General features: G+C 42.8%; 1 protein-coding gene across 1 annotated transcript in view; it reads right to left on the bottom strand.

Annotated features, from left to right (window-relative positions):
• The window catches only part of si:dkey-154p10.3 (oocyte zinc finger protein XlCOF6), a 39,894-nt gene extending 25,141 nt beyond the window's left edge, over nt 1–14,753 (bottom strand). The window contains exons 1-3 of the mRNA XM_048559514.2: nt 14,650–14,753; nt 8,746–9,906; nt 1,153–1,249 (exon numbers count right to left, since the gene is read on the bottom strand). Coding sequence (XP_048415471.2) covers nt 1,153–1,249; nt 8,746–9,886 — 1,238 coding nt within the window. The 5' untranslated portion in view covers nt 9,887–9,906; nt 14,650–14,753. The remainder of the gene's footprint in view (nt 1–1,152; nt 1,250–8,745; nt 9,907–14,649) is intronic.
• Nucleotides 14,754–21,937: the final 7,184 nt, after the last annotated feature.

Here is a 21,937-nt window from a genome sequence, read left to right as displayed (position 1 = left end):
GAAATGGAAGTTGTACTGCTACAACTGAAATACCAGGACAATTTAAAAAAAAATGCTGCATACATTGAGCTATAACAAGGCAAATTTGAAACTGAGCAGCTGCAAAAATCTTGTGAGTTAAGGAAATTCTGCATGGCAACACCATCTGATTGGTTGAGCTGCAATTTATTAAGAGCAGCCAGGAGCAAGAGAGGGGGAGACACATTCAGCCTGAAGACAGAAAACATCCATCCCTCCCACTCTCACACCATGTGGCAAAAAGACAGACAAACCAAGAAAGTTTCGATGGAAGAATTCATACAAGAAAAGACTTAAGTCCAGCAGATCAACCGTTGAATCAAAGGATGATATTCACCCTTCAGACAACAGTGGATCGTCATCGCTAAAATCAAAGGATTGTGAGAAGATAACATCCTACCGTGTGGTCTGAAATTGTGATCTTCAGAATTTTGTTAACCCTGTATACTATGAATGGCAAAAACAATACATAAGCGTTAAATGGCTTGTCTTTTGTCTATCTTAATCGTGAATGAGTGCGTGTGTATTTGGGGTTATGAAGTTCAACTACAGTTTAATTTGCATTGTAGATTAGCAATCTTTTATTTTCGCTGCTCTTGATCAAATTAAAGTGTGTTAGAAAAATAACTTTATTGTATTACTGACAAAATCTAGCATGTATTTGTCCTGTACAGCAGTCAGGCAAATTGGTCATTTGGGTTGGTCTCATTATAAGTTTATAGATTTATACATTTGTGACAGTTTGTGAAGTGGGGCACAGTTATAAACATACTCTTCCCAGTTAAGTCTTGACATTGTGCAAAGAAGTTTAAATGCCAGAAATGAAATGCAGAGCACACGTTATGTCAGATCTTTTCAGAGTTCGTGCAGTATTCGAACTGCACTGTTAAACAAACAGGAACACGTGATTTTTCATTGCAAATACCCTGCTTTTGGGGGAACTTAACATTATTAGGAAAGTGGCAAGTTTTCGCAGATGTTTTATTAAAACAAGCAGCTTAACCATGTATTCAATTTTTCCACAATTCCCATTCTGTTCCTGGCTCAAGGGTAAGAAAAATCCAGACTATACATCCAGCAAGTTACGTATGCTGAGTCTAGTTAGTTACACCACTAAATAAATGAAACACTTACGTTCTGAAGAATCTCTTGCCACAGTCGGTACATCCATGTGGCTTAATACTATTGTCATGGTTACACAGATGTTTATAAACCTTACTCCATGCTTCATCTAAAAAAAAAGAAAATATTGTTTGTTGTAAATCATTACAGTGCTTATGCTTCAATCAATACCCCAAAGGTGAAGGCAGTGCTTTTTTGAGAGATAGGAGAAAAGTATTCCTGCTTTGCATATGGAAAACGTATATGGTGATAGAAATATTTACATCTGATTTTCCCTAAAACATTTGTGCTGAACAGTTCTCAGCTAGGGCAGGCAAATAAAAGGTATACTTCTATGTGGTGTTACAGTTTAGTGGAGGAAGGTATCCATGATTCCTGGGCAACTCACTGTCTGGCAATCCCCACTGGATTTGTTAATATAGGGCGACAATCTGTCTGTCTTTGTCATATCTCATCAATGAGTTATAATAACTTGAACGTAGTACTGCAGGATTGCTATAACCTGCACAATTATGGAAAGTGTCAATGAATTCACATAATAGAAATAGGGAGAAAAAAACAATTTTCATTTCTAACACCGTCAGCATATATAAAAATATCCCAAAGCATTTCAAATATTATTGAATAAACTTGAAAAGGTAGATATGACTTTTTAATGAAACAGATGGCTGCACAATCATCTCTCTTTGTTGCCAAGATCACCAACGTCACTGACTGAGAGAACACCCACACTATTCAGAATAGCTCCAATAACTTCATGGAGGCAGTGACAAAAGACCTGCCTGATAGTAAATCTGGTTCTGATGATCACACCACCACACTGAAATGTCCAGTATTTCTTTCAATATATAGATACTCAGCAAAACCACCGTGGCATTACTTCTGGTAAGCCAGACATTACGTAATATTCCAGCTATGAATCAATTTTATACACAGCATGAAGATACTGTATGGTTATAGTTAATCTGGCCATATTATTTAACTACTACTTATTCATTTAAAAAAAAACAGCTGAGGTTATCTGGATATTTATTAATGTTGGTAAAGACAATTTCTGTATAAATAGGTGTATGTAAATTTACAAGCCCAAATAAAACTAAAATAGTTTCCTTATACAAATATATCTGATACTTCAAAACGTAACAGACTACACTCACAGATCACCAGTGACATTACTCACATGAAGCCAAAGGACGATGATTAAAAATACTCTGTACAGGTTTCAGTACATCACTGTTTAAGCAGATTCCTTAGGGCTGACCTAAAATGTAAATACAACTGATCGTTCTGCTCAAAGTGTTAATGATTATTAAACCCTCTATTTCTCCCAAAACCCTTGGTAAATGTATCATTACTTTTAATTTTTACATTTTAGCCATCTCTAGATGCCATGATAAGCAAGTAAGCGAGTGGATAGAAGTGGGTGGCTTGTGGATTTATATATATTATCATTTTTAGATTTAAATTTCAAACTAGTTGAATATAGATAGTGGTTAATTTTGTGAAGGCTTTTAAAAGAAGGGTTTCTTGCAGAAACATGACCTAATCCAGAATGTATCAGAGGGCAGGTACCCTGGAGTGTTAATGGAAGATTGTTGATATTGTGAGGTTTATGATACAGGGAATAAACATTAAATGGCATTAGCTTGTTTTTTCAAAAAAAAAATCAAGGATTGATTTTAGCTCAGAAATTTAGAGATTGAAAGTTTGTATGGTAGGTTTTTGATAAGACCTTAATAATAAAATGTGAGGCTGGATGAACCATCCCCCCAGACCTCCCACTGACTGAGGACGAACGGTCAGTCCTTAGCAAGGGGCTCACCTTTGTCCCCCTACAACCACACATCAACGAATACCAGTCACGGTTGGACATAGAGCAGTTTTTCCGCCGTCTTCGCCTCCATGCCTACTTCTTCAACCGGGAACCCAACCCTCCTTCCACTGACCCCTTCACCCGCTTCCAACACAAGTCCTCCTCCTGGACACCACCCCCAGGCCTCCTACCCTCCCTCGACCTCTTCATCTCCAACTGCCGTCGAGACATCAACCGCCTCAACCTCTCCACCCCTCTCACCCACTCCAACCTCTCCCCCGCAGAACGGGCAGCCCTCCGCTCCCTCCGCTCCAACCCCAACCTCACCATCAAACCCGCAGACAAGGGTGGCACAGTGGTAGTATGGCGCAATGACCTCTACATCGCCGAGGCCAGACGCCAACTCTCCGACACCACCTCCTACCGCCTCCTCGATCATGACCCCACACCCGAGCACCAAACCATCATCTCCAACACCATTCACGACCTCATCACCACAGGGGACCTCCCACCCACAGCCTCCAACCTCATTGTTCCCCAACCCCGCACGGCCCGTTTCTATCTTCTTCCCAAAATCCACAAACCGGCCTGCCCTGGTCGACCCATCGTCTCAGCCTGCTCCTGCCCCACCGAACTCATCTCCACCTATCTGGACTCCATTTTCTCCCCTTTGGTCCAGGAACTCCCCACCTACGTCCGTGACACCACCCACGCCCTCCACCTCCTCCAGGACTTCCAATTCCCTGGCCCCCAACATCTCATATTCACCATGGACGTCCAGTCCCTGTACACCTGCATTCCGCATGGAGATGGCCTCAAGGCCCTCCGCTTCTTCCTGTCCCGCAGGCCCGACCAGTCCCCCTCCACCGACACTCTCATCCGCCTAGCTGAACTCGTCCTCACACTCAACAACTTCTCTTTTGACTCCTCCCACTTCCTACAGACTAAGGGGGTGGCCATGGGCACCCGTATGGGCCCCAGCTATGCCTGCCTCTTTGTAGGTTACGTGGAACAGTCCCTCTTCCGCACCTACACAGGCCCCAAACCCCACCTCTTCCTCCGGTACATTGATGACTGTATCGGCGCCGCCTCTTGCTCCCCAGAGGAGCTCGAACAGTTCATCCACTTCACCAACACCTTCCACCCCAACCTTCAGTTCACCTGGGCCATCTCCAGCACATCCCTCACCTTCCTGGACCTCTCAGTCTCCATCTCAGGCAACCAGCTTGTAACTGATGTCCATTTCAAGCCCACCGACTCCCACAGCTACCTGGAATACACCTCCTCCCACCCACCCTCCTGCAAAAATTCCATCCCCTATTCCCAATTCCTCCGCCTCCGCCGCATCTGCTCCCACAATAAGACATTCCACTCCCGCACATCCCAGATGTCCAAGTTCTTTAAGGACCGCAACTTTCCCCCCACAGTGATCGAGAACGCCCTTGACCGCGTCTCCTGCATTTCCCGCAACACATCCCTCACACCCGCCCCCGCCACAACCGCCCCAAGAGGATCCCCCTCGTTCTCACACACCACCCTACCAACCTCCGGATACAACGCATTATCCTCCGACACTTCCGCCATTTACAATCCGACCCCACCACCCAAGACATTTTTCCATCCCCTCCCCTGTCAGCTTTCCGGACAGACCACTCTCTCTGTGACTCCCTTGTTCGCTCCACACTGCCCGCCAACCCCACCACACCCGGCACCTTCCCCTGCAACCGCAGGAAATGCTACACTTGTCCCCACACCTCCTCCCTCACCCCCATCCCAGGCCCCAAGATGACATTCCACATTAAGCAGAGGTTCACCTGCACATCTGCCAATGTGGTATACTGCATCCATTGTACCCGGTGCGGCTTCCTCTACATTGGGGAAACCAAGCGGAGGCTTGGGGACCGCTTTGCAGAACACCTCCGCTCAGTCCGCAACAAACAACTGCACCTCCCAGTCGCCAACCATTTCCACTCCCCCTCCCATTCTCTAGAGGACATGTCCATCATGGGCCTCCTGCAGTGCCACAATGATGCCACCCGAAGGTTGCAGGAACAGCAACTCATATTCCGCCTGGGAACCCTGCAGCCATATGGTATTAATGTGGACTTCACCAGTTTCAAAATCTCCCCTTCTCCTACTGCATCCCTAAACCAGCCCAGTTCGTCCCCTCCCCCCACTGCACCACACAACCAGCCCAGCTCTTCCCCCCCACCCACTGCATCCCAAAACCAGTCCAACCTGTCTCTGCCTCCCTAACCGGTTCTTCCTCTCACCCATCCCTTCCTCCCACCCCAAGCCGCACCCCCAGCTACCTATTAACCTCATCCCACCTCCTTGACCTGTCCGTCTTCCCTGGGCTGACCTATCCCCTCCCTACCTCCCCACCTACACTCTCTCCACCTATCTTCTTTTCTCTCCATCTTCGGTCCGCCTCCCCCTCTCTCCCTATTTATTCCAGTTCCCTCTCCCCATCCCCCTCTCTGATGAAGGGTCTAGGCCCGAAACGTCAGCTTTTGTGCTCCTGAGATGCTGCTTGGCCTGCTGTGTTCATCCAGCCTCACATTTTATTATCTTGGAATTCTCCAGCATCTGCAGTTCCCATTATCTCTGATACTTTTTGATAAGACCTGACTGGGGTTGAAGTTAACATAGTTCCTCTCCTAGAATAGAGTGAGAGACAATTCAGGGAAAGTTCAGTCACCTTGGTATAAAAGTTTAACTTGTGAAACTTCCAGACAAAGGTGTCTGGCTAGAAGTAAGGAAATTATTAAAAGACTAAGGGCAGTCTAAATTTTGTCAGTATTCATGTGAAAGACTTCATGAGTGATAGGTCAGAACCTAGGACAATTAGTTAAGTCCAACTTAAAGATATTATACAGAAGGGTAATTTCGCTGGATTTGAACAGCTGAAAAGTGATGGCACTGGGGAAAAGGTGAAACTTTATTTGAGATCTGCTTTAAGATTTTTCAAACTATAGTCTATATTAGATGCCTTAGCTGGTTTTCTATTTCCTTTTCTGCAATAAACATTTGCTTCATTATTCAAAAAAATACGACAAGGGAAGGAAAGGAGATGGAATGGGATGATTTATTGTCATGAGCATTTTATAGTGAAATAAAATAAAATACAGTGAAAAGCTTTTATCTGTCATCATAATCTGGTGGCATTTTGATATTTTAAGACCAAGAGAAAATGAAAAGAACCAGCTTCAAGAGAAGTCCGTCTAAATGCAAGTTCCAAGCCATTACAGAGCCACCACCTCCTTGCCAGACCCAACTAACATTGAAGTTGCCAATCCTCAGGGGCCATCATTTGCTGCTGAGCTGATTCGCCTTTATCATTGCGCCCTTCCGCCACAGTTTCACCTCCACCAGTGCTAATCCCAGCTAGTATCAAAGTCGCTGATCCTCAGGCGCCATGGTCCGCTGCTGGGCCTACCTTGCTGATGTCACCTCACAACTTGCTCACCTCTTCATTCGGCTCATCTCCCATTTTAAGCAAATATATATGAGCTATCAAGCCAGATCTCATTCTGGGATCCAATTTGTCCAGCAGTGACACCATCTGAAACCTTTACACTTTTTAGGTCACTTCAAAGATCAGTTAAAATTCAAAAATGCTATTGCGAGATTGGAGTCAGAAATGGGTTAGATTCGGTAAGGAATGCAAATTATTGTCACTCCTTATATTATTGAGACAATTGGATTTTTATGACAATCTGACAGCATCATGACTTCTTATTTCCAAATCTTAAAACTGAATTGAAATTCTGAAACTCAAAGGGCGGCATTTGAGCTCATGCTCACTGGATTATTAGTCAAAAGGCTCTGAATTAAAGGTCCAATAAAATAATCACAAGCTGTGACAATAGTTGTGCACTCTTATTGTACATTAAGCAATTGTAATTGATTATAAACAAGAATCAAGTATTCTGATGGTGTAAAATTTAAAGAAGAAATATTCATTCGTATGATTTATTTCACAAGGGCAGGATTTTCTTAAAACTTCCTCACCCAATTAAGATACTGTTGGAATCTAGACAGATGTAGCGAAGTCCCACAGGGAAGGAAATCTGCCATCCTTACCTGGTCTGGCCTACATATGACTCCAGACCAAAGCAATGTTGTTGACTCTTTGATGCCCTCTGGGCAATGAGAAATGGGCAATAAATGCTGGTCCAGGCAGCAAAGCCCACATCCCACGGATAAATAAAAACTGACCAGAAAATTTCTTTTTAGCGATGTTGGTTGAGAGATAAATATTGATCAGATGCCTATTTCTCTTCAAATAGTGGCACGAGATCTTTTACATTCGAGACAGCAGACAAAGCTTCTGCTTAAGAAGCCCAAAAGAAGTCAACACCTCTGACAGTGTAGCATTCGATCAGCACCACACTCGAGTGTAGATTATACTCGGGTCTCTGGAATGATCTTGCATCTGTGACCTTATGATTTAGGTGGAAGTGTTACCAGCAGAGGCAAGGTCAACAGTCATGTTTTCATGTTGTTGGCCATATTACAATAGACAACTTTTGTAGCATGGGCTATTAAATTAACTTATACAGGTAAGGCGAGTACCAAAGCACATTGTGGTTGAACAGATATGTTAATTGCTTGTCAGTTGTGGTCATCTATATGCAGATGGTGAACACATTGGTTGTTACTTAAATACATATAAGGAGACAATTCCTGACTCTTCTGTAGTTGTGTTAGGAAGCATGCATTTGTCATGTTTCACTGTATGAATAAATCAAAATTGAATAAAATCCAGCTGTGGCTACAACACAGAAAATGGCCTTTCAGCTCATCGTGTGTTGATATGTCGAGTTCTTTTCCTCAGCTCCTCCTCCATGTCCTGTTTCATTCCAAAAGCTATTCATTAATAACAATTTTCAGCTTTGATTTAGATCCTTACCAGAAACACAAACATTAAATTTGTCTGTTGTCTTTTGTTTCCAGCTTTGTCTGTTTCAACTCTGTATTCTCAGCTTCTGCAATACTTTTCATCAGTGATTAAGGCTGCAGATCCAGCATATGGGCATTATGACTTGTCTTATTGCTTTTATGAAGAACCTTATGATGTCTGAGATAGATACACAACCATTCTCTTCACCATTCCCATACCCCTCACCAATGCAGCAGGACATGCTACGCTGTGGCCCTACAGATCTTCATTGTTTTCTGGTTGTGCTGCCACATGACTAAGCTTCATCTGGGAATCTGGATCATGTGTTGAGGTACTGAAGAGGAAAAAGACAGCTGCAAAAATCACAGTCAAGAAACCCAGCCCTGTGTCCACATATGTGCATTTCTCAACAAGAGTTACTAGAAAGCAAGCAACAGAGGAAATGCTAGGTGATTTTGCTCCTCTCAAATGCTAAGGTCAACTGTAGTTACCTAACTACTACAGTATCTGAGGTAAGTGATTGGACACAATGAAGGCATCAAATGAGGGAGTATCTGACCAGCAAGTTGAGTACGATATCTCAAAGTCTGTTTACCCAGTGAATACTCAAAATTATTCAAAAACATAATAAAGAAATTCAGAGCACCTGAGTCATACTGACGCAGTAAACTATTGTGAAGAGACATTCTCCAAGCACTGTTACTTAAAAAATTGGAAGTTCCTATTTTTAAGAACACATTTTAGTACTGTTTCATCAGAAGCAACGAATAAAAAATATTTAACATGTCAATACATAAAATCTAGATGAAAGCTGACAGCAAATAAAATGCAATGAGTCAGGAACTTCTTGTCAATTTCATGAGGAGTCAGGAATAAATAAACTTACCAGTAAAGTCACATGCTGTACATTTAAAAGCCTCTTCATAATGGCAAGCAGAATGCAAGTCTCTCACATGCTCAGATGAATAAAAAGATGGGCACTTTGAACAGTAGAAGGGGCCTGACTTTTGTTGATGAGTGACTTCATGCAGTTTCCAAGCATTCCGCCTGGCAAAAACCTTTTTACAGAATGAGCAACTGTAACTCAACCCTTTGGCATTGTGGCTCCTGAGATGCTGTTCCATCGAGGTCCACTCAGTCATGCAGGAGCTGCAGTACATGCATTTAAAACCTGAGTCACTATCATGACAGTTCAAGTGGAGGTTATAAATGTCTTTTGACTTAAAGTCTAGTTTACACATCTTGCAAATATAGCATTCATTTTTCAAGCCAGTTTGAGAGTTTCCGGTATTATTGGAGCATCGGTTTACACTCCGTTTTTTTTTACTAAGATGCCTTTGCTTCTTTAGAATGATACTTTCATCACCGGTTTCCATGTTCATTGTATGAGTTTTATTACTATTGGATATCCGGCAAAGGCCGAGTGACATAAGGTGTTCTGACTGAGCTTCCTCATCATCTTCAGGCACAGCAGTTCCAACAGGCCCTGATACCACAGAGTGAGGTCCATCTACCTGAAAAGGTGTAGACTCCACTTCAAACAGTGTGCTGACCTCACATGCATCAGCAGAGTGAAGATTATCATTGTGCCCTCTCAGTCCCATTTCACAGGACACTGGGCTGATGTTGTGAAGCATCCTGTACATAGGAAGAAGAAATGACATCCTCTCTAGATTGTCCACAATAATGTCCTCAGCCACTTTACTTTCAGTGTCAATTTCTATATCAGTACTGTATGAGGAGTCATGTTCTGTGTGACATGTACTCGTTACCTTCTTAGAAAGCCGATCATTGCTCTTGGGTTTGTGAAGATTTTCAATGTGGGAGTTCATTTTGACCTTCAGGCTGCTGGCATATGTGCAGATTTTACATCTGTAAACTTCGACAAGGAATATTTCCACAAAATCTTTGAACTGGTTCTCAACATTTTCCATATTGCTTACACATACACTGGATGTGGTAGTCTCTTCTGACAAATGTAAAGTCACTGGTGGAATGTTCTGGTACACAAATTTAGCTTCATTCATCTTCTTTAAAGTGATAGTATCTGCAAATAAAGATCACAAATTGATATGGCAAACTGTAAAAACGGTGAAATTCATTAACTACAGGTATAGTTTTTACAGCTGTGTAAATCCTTCTTCAAAGTTTACAATGTGGCAAATTGTAGAATATAGCTTTTAAAATACAATTCATGACAGAAAATATACTAAAGAAACAATTAACTTCGCAATTTTAGATTATGAAGTATGATATTAGTTATAGTAGCTGCTGAAAATGAGGCAATTAAATAAATCAAAATGACAAAGGAATCAGGGATTAAAATTCCTTGCATCAATAACTTCAGCAAGGATACTGGCATGATTACAGCACGAGATTTTCCATTATTAATCACAAAGAATTTATCATTAGGATTAAACAGGCCTTGTTTCTCTTTCACCCCACACTCAGTTAAAGTATGGTGCACAGTGCAATGCTGTATATTTCCTCGGCTTATGAAACTTTCAGTAAAAGTGGGTTACTCAGGTTGCTCCTGTGTATGTTCATCATTGTCAAGACAAACTTTTATCCCCAGATTGACCTAAAATCATGTACATAAAAGATACTGGCAGACATTTCCTTCAAGGCCAGTGCCACAGCCTAGGCCCAATCTTGTTAGAGTCTAGGTACTGCCAGGCTCTTATTACCATTCGCAACAGTATACAAGATCCATTACTAATAAAAGGATTCACAGTTCAATTTATAACTTCAATACAACCCCATGCTTTCGGCCTGTGGTGAAGATGACAGAATGTTTATGATTTATAACATAATTTTTACAATAGCTGTTCCAAGGGACAAATTGAACATAAAGTTTTAAAGAATTAAAACAGAAATAATATTTTGGTCATTGAACTACCCAAGATAAGCCATTTCAAGTATTCTGCCCTTCCCCTTGAGCTTCTAATTTTACTTCTTGTTGTAAAAGGTGTCATATGATCTGTGAACATATAAGGGGACTCAGATGGGACCTTGTGGGCAGTGATAGTTCTATCTGTTAACGTGGGTTCAAGTCCAACCTGTTCTTTTTCCTTTATTCATTCATGGGATGTGGATACCACTGGCTGGGCCAGCATTCACCACCTGTCTCTAACTGCCTTTGTGAAGGTGGTATCCGAGCTCCCATCTTGATGCAGGTACAATTACAATGTTTAAAAGACATTTGGATGGATGTATGAATAGGAAGGGTTTAAAGGGATATGGGCCAGAGCAGGCAGGTGGGACTAGTCCAGTCTGGGATAATGTTCAACATGGACTGATTGGATCGAACGGTCCGTTTCTGTGCTGTATGACTATGTTGCAGACCAACAATGCCCTTAGAAAGGGAATTCCAGGAGTTTGACACAGACACAGTGAAGGGACAGTGACGTATTTCCAAGTTAAGATGGTGAGTGATTTGGAGGAAAATTTGCAGATAGTAATGTTCCACGTATCAGCTGCAGTTGTCTTTCTAGATAGAAGTGGTTATGGTTTTGGAAGGAACTGTCTGAGGATCTTTGCTGAATTTCTGCAGTGCATGTTGCAGATAGTACACGCTGCTGCTACCGAGTGTGGGTGGCGGACACAGTAGATGCCTGTGGATGTGTTGTTATTCAAGTCGGCTGCTTTATCCTGAAAGATGTCAAGTTTCTTGAATGTTGTTGAAGCTGCAGTCATCCATGCAAGAGGGTAGTATTCCATCACACTCCTGACTTGTGCCTTGTTGATGGTGAACGGGCTTTGAGGAATCAGGAGATGAGTTAGTCACCGCAGTTATCCTAGCCTCTGACCTGCTCTTGTAGCTATTATGTTTATGGAGGAGGCAATGGGTTAGTGGTATTATTGTTAGACTGTTAATCCAGAGGCCCAGCTAATGTTCTAGGGACCTGGATTCGAATCACACTATGGCAGATGGTGGAATTTAAATTCAATAAATATCTGGAATTAAGAGTCGAATGATGACCGTGAATCCATTGCCAATTGTCAGAAAAACCCATCTGGTTCATTAATGTCCTTTAGGGAAGGAAACTGTCATCCTGACCTGATCTAGCCTCTGTACGACTCCAGACCCACAGCAATGCGGTTAACTCATAACTGTCCTCTGGGCAATAAATGCTGGCCTAAGCAGCAACACCCTCATCCCGTGAATGAATAGAGGAAAAAAATGTGGCAAATCTAGATTAGCTTCTGGTAAAAGTTAATCCCAAGGATGTTGATAAGGGAGGTTCAGTAATGGTAACACCACTGAATGTCAAGAGGCAGTGGTTGGATTGTCTCTTATTGGAGATGGCCATTGCCTGGATTTGTGCGGCATGAAAGTCACTTGCAACTTATCAGCCCAGCCTGGATATTGTCCAGATCTTGTTATATTTGAACATGGACTGATTCGTATCTGAGGAGTTGCAAATGGTGATGCACATTGTGCAATTTTCAGTAAACATCTCTAATATGGAGGGCAGGTCATTGATGAAGCAGCCTATGACACTACCCTGAGGAACTCCTGCAGAAATGTCCTGGGGCTAAAATGACTGGCCTCCAACAACTTCAACCATCTTCCCACATGCCAGGTATGACTCTGACAAGCAGACAGTTTGCCGCCCCCCGATACACATTGATTCCAGTTTTGCTAGGGCTCCTTGATGCCACACGTGGTCATATGCAGCCTTGATATCAAAGATTATCACTCTCTCCTCATGTCTGGAATTTAGCTCTTTTGTCCATGTTTGAACTAAGGCTAAAATGAGGTCAGGAGCTGGCAGAACCCAAACTGGGTGCCACCGAGCAGGTCGTATCTGAGCAGGAAGTTGTTGATGATGCCTTCCACCACTTTACTGATGATAGAGCGTAGACTGATGAGGCAGTAACCGGCCCAGGTTGGATTTGTCTTGCATTTTGAATACAGGACATACCTAGGCAATATTCCACATTGTCAAATAGATGTCAGCATTGTAACTGTACTGGAGCAGCTTGGCTAGGGGACCGGCCAGTTCTGGAACATAAGGCTTCAGTACTATTGCGGGAATGTTGTCAAGGCCCATAGCCTTCGCAGTATTCAGTGTTTCCAACCATTGCTATCGTGTTGAGTGAATCAAAATGGCTGAGGACTGGGATCTACAATCATAGAATCCCTACACTGTGGAAAGAGGCCTTTCAGCCCATCAAGTCTGGATCAACCCTCTGACCCAGCACCACCCCCATCCCTGTCACCCTACATTTACCACAGCTAATTGATTTAGTCATATATCCCTGGACACATGGGCAATTTACCATGACAAATCCACCTAACCTGCATATCTTTGGACTGTGGGAGGAAACCAGAGCACCCAGCATAAACCTATGCAGACACACGGAGAATGTGTAAACTGTACACAGTTATCCAAGGATGGAATCAAACCCTGGTCCCTGGCACCGAGCGACTGCACTGCTCAACACCGAGCGACTGTGCCGCTAATGCCGGGGACTACTGCAGGAGACAGAGATAGATCATTCTCTTGGTATTTCTGGCTAAAGATTATTGTGAATGCTTCAACCCTAAGAATAGAACAGAATCCCTACAGTGTGGAAACAAGCCACTCAGCCCAAAAAGTCCACATTGAACCTCTGAAGAGCATCCGACCCAGACCCAGACCCAGACCCATAACCCGACCTTATCCTGGCATTTCCCATGGCTAACTCACCTAACCTACACATCCCTAGACACTATGTGTAATTTGGCATTGCCAATCTATGTAACTTGCACATCTTTGGACTGTGTGAGGAAACCAAAGCACCCAGAAGAAGCCCACAGAAAGACAGGGAGAACGTACAAACTCTACACAGACAGTTGCCCAAGGGTACAATCGGACCCAGGTCCCTGGTGCTGAGGCAGTAGTGCTTGCCACTGAACCACAATGCTTTCCCCGCATGTGCATTGATTTGCTGGACTCTTCCATCATTGAAGATGGCAATATTGTGCCACCTCCTCCTCCAGTGAATTATTTAGTTGTCATTCACAACTAGATATGGCAGGACCGCAGAGCTTCGATCGAATCTGTTGGCTGTGTGATCATTTATCCTGTCCATCAATTGCTGCTTATGCTATTTTGGAAGCAAGTAGTCCTGTGTGGCAGCTTCACCATGTTGATACCTCATTTTTAGGTATGCCTGGTACTGCTCCTGGCATGTCCTTCCTCACTCTCCACTGAACCAGTGTTGATCCCTTGGCTTAATGGTAATGGTTCAACAGGGAATACGTTCGACTGTGAGGTTGCAAATTGTGCTGGAGTACAATGCTGCTGCTGCTGGTGGCCCACAGGGCCTCATGCATTCCCAGGCTTGAGGTCCTGGATTTTTTTGAAATCCGTCCCATTTATCATGGTGATAGTGCCACACAACAGAACAGAATGTGTCATAAAATGTCTGAACAGATTGATTAAAAATATGTTTTAATAAACAGGGCTCCTTTGCAAAGAGACTGGAGTTCTACTGCACGACTTGGTCTGATAGATTTCTGAAAAAAGGTCTCTTACCTTTAGTGAAAAAAGCTGTCCGTCAATGCCAACATATTTTAAAGAAAACCATTCTGCAGATAGCTGTGCTTACAGTATTGTAAGAGAATGATGCAGATATTAAACAGTATTCCCAGCAACAAAACATGCGGAAAACTACCAGTAACCAGGGCAACAGGAAATGCTGACCCTCGCATCCAGAGAGGGATAAAGAGAGAAAATACGACAACAGTTTAAATTCTTGCCGATAAACTTGTCAACAGTCAATTTAATGGGTTACAAACCTCAGGTAGAGCCAAAGGTCACGAAATGAAAACTTTTCACATTAGCACTTGCTCTCAGAGTGCAGAAACATTCCCCGCTGAACTCCCGGAAGCCGAGCCTGGCGCATGCGTTCTGGTGGGTTGTAATCCTGTAACGTCACCGACTCCAAGACAAGGACTTCAATTCCCAGAGGGCAGTCGGGCCCTGCCGTATGACGTCACACACCATCTTCCTTTCCACGTCCCCTCCTCAAGGACGCAACGGGACTTTGTTTCTGCAAGTAGCTTGGTTTACAGCATTTTGGTCGAGTCAAATATTGCATTGATTTCTGCAAACGGTTTGCTTTTGTTGGCCTTTCACAAAGGATCTTTTCCTTCAGAATCCCAACATTTATCCAGGCTATTCAAGAATGATTTATAGAAATACAGTTGCGCCCAGTGTGGCAGAGTAATTTGGATTTGTCTTTTAGAGGGTTCGGTGCAGTGGGAGTATCACTTCTTCTAAGAGTGCAGATCTGGGTTCATAATCCGGTCTGCTCCAGAGATGAGTAATACAGTAATGTTTCTTCAAACAGGATGACTCGGAAAATATGTGGAATTGTCTTCTGCGAGTAATGGAACAGCGTATTCAATTTAGCAACTCAAGGCTGTTCTATTGCGTGGCTAGCTGCAGCCCAGTTACATACATTGGTTGCTTCACTAAGGCAGTGCACAGCTTCCTATTTATCTTAGTGTCATTGGCAAATTAGCTTCCACATATCTGGCCCTGTCATGTAAATCATTGACATGCTATTACAAATAATTGAGGCCCCAGCACGGATCCCTCTGGCACTTCACTAGTTTCTGTTTGTCAGCTGAAAAAAAATCACCCTTAATCTCTGCGTCCTGTTAGCTAATCAATCTTTTCTCTATGCTAATATGTTACTTCCGATATCATGTACTCTTATGTAGTAACCTCTGATGTGGCACGTTATCAAATGCTTTGGAAGGCCAGTTACACCTTATTATGTATGCTTGTTCCTTGTCACTTCTTCAGAAAGCTCCAATAAATACAGTTTCCCTTTCACAAAGCCTGCCCAACCTATTCTGCTTGATCGCATTCTGATTTGCTTCCTTAATATCAGATCCTAGCCATTTCCCTATGACAGATGTTATGTTAACTAGCCTATAGTTTCCTGCAGTGATAATGGGAACTGCAGATGCTGGAGAATCCAAGATAACAAAGTGTGGAGCTGGATGAACACAGCAGACCAAGCAGCATCTTAGGAGCACAAAAGCTGACGTTTCGGTCCTAGATCCTTCATCATTTTCAGATGAAGGGTCTAGGCCTGAAACGTCAGCTTTTGTGCTCCTAAGATGCTGCTTGGCCTGCTGTGTTCATCCAGCTCCACACTTTGTTATCTATGGTTTCCTGCATTTTGTCTCCTCCTTTCCTTGAAGGCAAAGCATTACATTAGCTACTTTCCAATCTACTGGAGCCATTTTGGAATCTAAGTAACCAATCAGTGCCCTTTTATCACATAGTGTAAATTGTAATCATTTTAAATTTGTCATTCTTGTGTTTGGCATGATGAGTGGAAAATGAACATCTTTGGTTGACATGTCTCTCTTTTCAGCAATGCAGTTAATTATTCAGCAAAACAAAACAATATTGATGAGATTAGAGATTGGCCATATTTATTGTCAATAGGCATGAAGTGAAGAAACATCGTAAACATGGACCATATATAGTACACACCTCATATCCTTGGAGAGTTATCAACAGAGCTGCCCTTGTGAAACCTGATAATAGTTTCCACTGGCAGGTCAGGTATACCAATGTAAGCATCTTCTCCCAGGGCAATATCACAGTATTGATCATGCACGACTAGCTGAGATAGACAGGCTACATTGTCTGCATGACCAACACAAGACATCCTAAATGAGTACTCTTCTCTGAGCACTACAATGGTAAGTGATCACTAAGAGGGAAAAGGAAGCACTACAAGGACACCTTGAAAGTTTCCCTAAACAAATTCAACATTTCTACCGGCACATGGAAATCACTTGCCCTAGAACACACAAACTAGAGAAGAAGCATCCTGGAAGGTGCCAACCACTGTGAGTTTCACCAAGTAGAGCATTTGGAGGCCAAACAACAAGCCGTGGAAAGAGCTTGCAGAATCCAGAATGTCTCACCCACCTGCCTCCTCAACATCGCCTGTGGCCAAACTTGTAGCTTCAGGATTGGACTATTCAGCCACCATAGAACCCACCCCTCCAGAGTGAAAGCGTGTAGTCCTGGATGCTGAGGGATTGTCAAAGAAAAAGAAGGTATACTCGCACTGTTAGAGAGTTCCAGGTTTTTGACCCCTAGACAGTAAAGAAACAGTGATATACTTGAAAGCCAGGAAGTGTGTGTGGCTGGGAGAAGTTGCACATGATGGTATTGCCATTTGTCCATTGTCCTTGTCCTTCTGGGTGGGTATGTCTGTGCATGATCAAATACTCCGGTGTATACTTTTAAATCTCTCAAATGAAATGACGATACTCAAAAATTAATATTTGTGTAATGTCTTTACTGAAACCAGTTGACGAAAACAATACTTTTATTGCAATTTGATGTCCATATCTTTGGGTGAAAAATTGGCTACGTCTTTCCTCCTGACTACAACTTAATGATTGAAGCTAAGCAGGGCTGAAATAAATCTTGGAGAGAAAACACTCAGTAGAGAGGAGAAAGCTGAATCATCGAAAAGACGAGTTTCAAGATCAACAGGGTGGTCAGAGACAATAACAGATCCAAGACGGTGCATTTTTAAAAATTTACTCATGGGATAAGGGCATTACGGGCTGGCCAGCATGTATTCACCATCTCTAGTTGCCCTGGAGAAGGTGGTGGTGGGCTGCCTTCTTGAACTGCCGCAGTCCCTATGCTGTAGGCTGACCCACAGTGCTGTTTGGGAGAGAATTCCAGGATTTTGACCCAGGGACAGTGAAGGAACGGTGATATAAATTTGTCAGGATGGTGAATGGCTTGGACGGGAACATGCAGGTAGTGCTGTTCCCATGTATCTGCTGCCCTTAACCTTCCATGGAAGTGGTCATGGGTTTGGAAGTACATCTAAGGATCTTTGGTGAATTTCTGCAGTCCCTCTTGTAGATTGTACACAGTGCTGCTGCTGAGCATGAATGATGAAGGGAGTAGATGTTTGTGGATGAAGTGACAATCAAGTGGGTTGCTTTCTCCTGGATAGTGTCCAGCTTCGTGAGTGTTGTTCGAACTGCACTCATCCACAAAAATGGGAAGAATTCCATCACACTCCTGACATTATGATGGAGGGAAGGTCGTCGATGAAGCAGCTGAAGGTGGTTGGGCCTAGGACACTATCCTGAGGATTTCCTGCAGAGATGTTATGGAGCTGAGATGACTGACTTCCAACAACACTACCATCTTCCATTGTGGCAGAGTTTGACTTAAACTAGCAATGAGTTAGCCTCTTGATCGGCATTGATTCCAATATCACAAAGGTATTGAGCTGAGCTGCTGGTTTGTGATATTTAGCAGTGCCACATGGCTATGATCATTGCCTTCCACTAATTAAATGATCCAATCTCATGCTAATAGTATATGCATTCCAGGAACATGCCTGCTGTTCCAAAATTCCTGATTCAACAAGTTGAAGACAAGTTCCAGTTCCACAGGCAATGTAAAAGTTCATGACTTAGTGAGGTGAGGTAAATGTTTTTGAGTTAAGGATCTCTTCCACGCCCAACTCCATTACCCATCCTCTACCCCTTTCTGGCCTCTGATGTCTGTCTGTCCAGCCCCCTTCTCTCAGGGCTGACTGTCAACCCAATCTAAGCATCGCATAATTTTATAGGCTTCTATCAAGTTTCCCTTCAGCCTCCACTGCTCCAGAGAAAACAACCTGAGTCTTTCTAGCCCCTCCTTATAGCTCATACCCTCTTTCCTACACATGCATGACCAGCCAGAAAACAAAAATACTTAAATCGTTGTCTGAGGTAGTGGTTCTGAAAGAGTTAATGTTTAAGCTGCATTAGTTCTGCCCTATTTGATGATGTCACACACGGTCTTTGTTTGGAGGCAGGGAGTTTGACACTAACCTTCCGAGGGAGCAGATATGTTATTAGGTAGCCCAACAGTCCTTAGAAATTATCCCTGACTGGTAATGCAGAATATAGTTATTGCTATTATGCAATAAGCCATCTTGTTAGTTTGGATGCAGCTCTTCTCTGAGACATCTCTGTGATCTCTCCTCCTCAAATGATAATTAGAGGTCAGCTATGGCAAACAAACCTTAACCTGTGTCCTATACTAACAAAGGTGACAGATACCCTGAGGTACCAGCTGCAGCAGTCAAGACAGACACCACATAAATAATGGTTAAATTTTCCGGAACTTTGGGTCACTTGCATTTCCAGTTTTTCCAAGCTGCTCTGACCCCTGTTTCTTCTTAAACATTGTTCATATTAACTTAAAGTTCTAATCTAATTGGAGGTTAAAAGTTTGATTTCCACAGGTTAAGCGATTGCAGAAGTTAATGAGGACAATTGTAGCTTTCTTAATCAACCATTTTAGATGCATTATGACCTGAGCCTTCTAGCCTGCAGGTAGGGACACTAGCAGTGTATCACGGGAGCCTCCAAAATTTAAGTGAATTTAAGCAATTGTAGACGGATTCCAAGATGTGTCCCAATTTGGTAACTTGGAATGTTACATTGAAATGGTTAAGTGTGAATCTTCCTTTTCCCAAAATAATTGTTAGAACATAGAACACAGAACAGTACAGCACAGGAATGGGCCCTTTGGCTGACAATGTTGTGCCAAATTAAACTAATCCCTTATGCCTGCTGTTGGTCTGTGTCTCTGCATTCCTTGCACATTCATGTGCTTATCTAAAAGTCCATCAAAAGCCCTTATCGTATCTGTCTCCACCACCACCCTGGCAGCACAAGCCAGATTCTTACCAATCTCTGTGTAAGGAACTTGCACCTTACATCTCCTTTGAAATTTCCCCCTCAGACCTTAAATGCGTGCCCCTAGTATTAGACATTTCAACTCTGGAAAAAAGGTTCTGACCGTCAACCCTATCTAAGCATCTCATAATTTTATAGATTTCTATCAAGCTTCCTCTCAGCCTCTGCTGCTCCAGAGAAAACAACACAAGCCTTTCTAGCCTCTCCTAATAGCTCATACCCTCTAATCCAGGCAGCATCCTGGTAAACTTCTTCTGAACCCTCTCTAATGCCTACATATCCTTACTGTAATGTGGCAACCAGAATTGAGTGCAAATCCTTAAGTTTGGCCTAACCAAAGTCTTGTAAAACAGCAGCATGACATTTTGACCCTGGTACTCAATTCCCTGACCAATAAAGTCAAGGATGCCATACGCCTTCTTTATCTCCCTATCCACTTGGATGGCCACTTTCAGGGAGCTATGGAATTGTACCCCAGGATCCCTGAGTACACCCATGCTGTTCAGGGTCCTGCAATTAACTGTATACTTTTCCTTAACATTCGATTGCCCAAAGTGCGCACCTCACATTTACCCCGATTAAACTCCACCTGACATTTCTTCACCCATATCTGCAACTGATCCACATCCTACTGTATCCTTTGATGACCTTCTACACTATCCACAATTCCACCAATGTTTGTATCGTTTGCAAACTTACTGTCCCACCCATCTACATTTTCATCCAAGCGGCAGCATGGTGGCTAGGGATGGCATGGTGGCTCAGTGGTTAGCGTGGCTGCCTCATATTGACAGGGTCCTGGGTTGGATTCCACTCTCAGGCAACTGTCTGTGTAGAGTTTGCGCATTCTCCTCAGGTCTGCGTGGGTGCTCCAGTTTCCTCCCACAGTCCAAAGATGTGCAGGCTAGGTAGATTGGCCATGCTAAATTGCCCATTGTGTTCAGGGATGAGTAGATTAGATGGATTATGGGGTATGGGTCTGAGTGGGACTTGTTGGGCCAAAGGGCCTATTTCCACATTGTGGGGATTCTATGATATATATTATATATATCACAAACAGCAAAGGCCCCAATATGGATCCCTGTGAGACACCACTAGTCATCGACCTCCAGGCAGGAAAAACACCTTTCCATCGCTACCCTCTGCCTGCTATGGGCAAGCCAATTCTGGATCCATGTGGTCAAGTCACTGTGGATCTCATGCATCTTAATCTTCTGAATGAGCCTACCATGAGGAACCTTGTTGAAATCCTTTCTAAAATCCACGTAGATCACATCCACTGATCACCTTTGTCCCAATGTCTAAAAATTCAATCAAGTTAATAAGACATGATCTGCCCTGTGCAAAGCCGTGCTGACTGACGAATTAGGCCACGATTTTCAAAATGCACATAAATCCTATTCCTAAAAGTTCTCTCCAATAAGTTCGCAAGCACTGATGTGAGACTCACTGGTCTGTAGTTTTCTGGTTTATCCCTATTTCTCTTCTCGAACAGAGGACGGACATTAGCTACTAATGTTTATCAGGAAGCCTGAGCAACCAATCAAAGTTTTTGTCAACAATTCTATTGACAGTGATGTCTCCTGTGTTGCTCAGGGAACAGAGACAACCATCATTTCTGAACCTACCAGTTCACAATCCTGCACTCAAGGCAGAAATAAAGTATTGATATGCAACTTTAAAACAGTTGCACACTCCAAGAGATTGTGCACACACAGTTGTTTTTCTGTTATCCCAATTAAAGCTGAATTCCCCCAATACTTTTTCCAGCATATTAAACAATATTGACATTTTTAAAGTTATTTTTGGTTCGCCAAGGGCCCTAGCATAACACACACTTTAATGGTGAAACTAATATTACATTGATAATCAGTAATGAAAAGAAAGTGCTGTATTGGTGTGTTTTTCAAACAGGAAGTCATGTTAGCTTGCATTAACCTGAATATTGTGCAATTCTCACACAAAATGATAAATATATTTTCTAAAACCCCCAAAGGGAACTCAATACAATGGCAGACCTAGCTTATGTCAGTCGATAACACCTAGTAGAGATCAGTTCTCCCCTTCTCTAGTTATAAATCTTCTTGCAACATTCACACATTTGTTAAGATGAGAACAACAGTGCAGTTATTTCTGCAACTCTCTTTCCTTTCTGCTCTGCTGAAGGTGTTAATGCTTCCCTGACTTCTTTTATCCTTGTTGCTGTTATTATTGTCTGAACCTAACAAGTGTTGAAAAATTGCCTCACAGTTAAATTTAACTTTGTCCTGGAATCGTTAGAATTCTTCTTGTTCCTAATTTACAGATATTAAGACAATTGCTGAGGACA

This window comes from Stegostoma tigrinum, chromosome 2 (assembly GCF_030684315.1).
Source record: "Stegostoma tigrinum isolate sSteTig4 chromosome 2, sSteTig4.hap1, whole genome shotgun sequence".
In the NCBI taxonomy this organism is placed as follows: Eukaryota; Metazoa; Chordata; class Chondrichthyes; order Orectolobiformes; family Stegostomatidae; genus Stegostoma; species Stegostoma tigrinum.
Note: the sequence above shows the minus strand (reverse complement) of the source record. Positions and strands in the feature narration are given on the sequence as shown.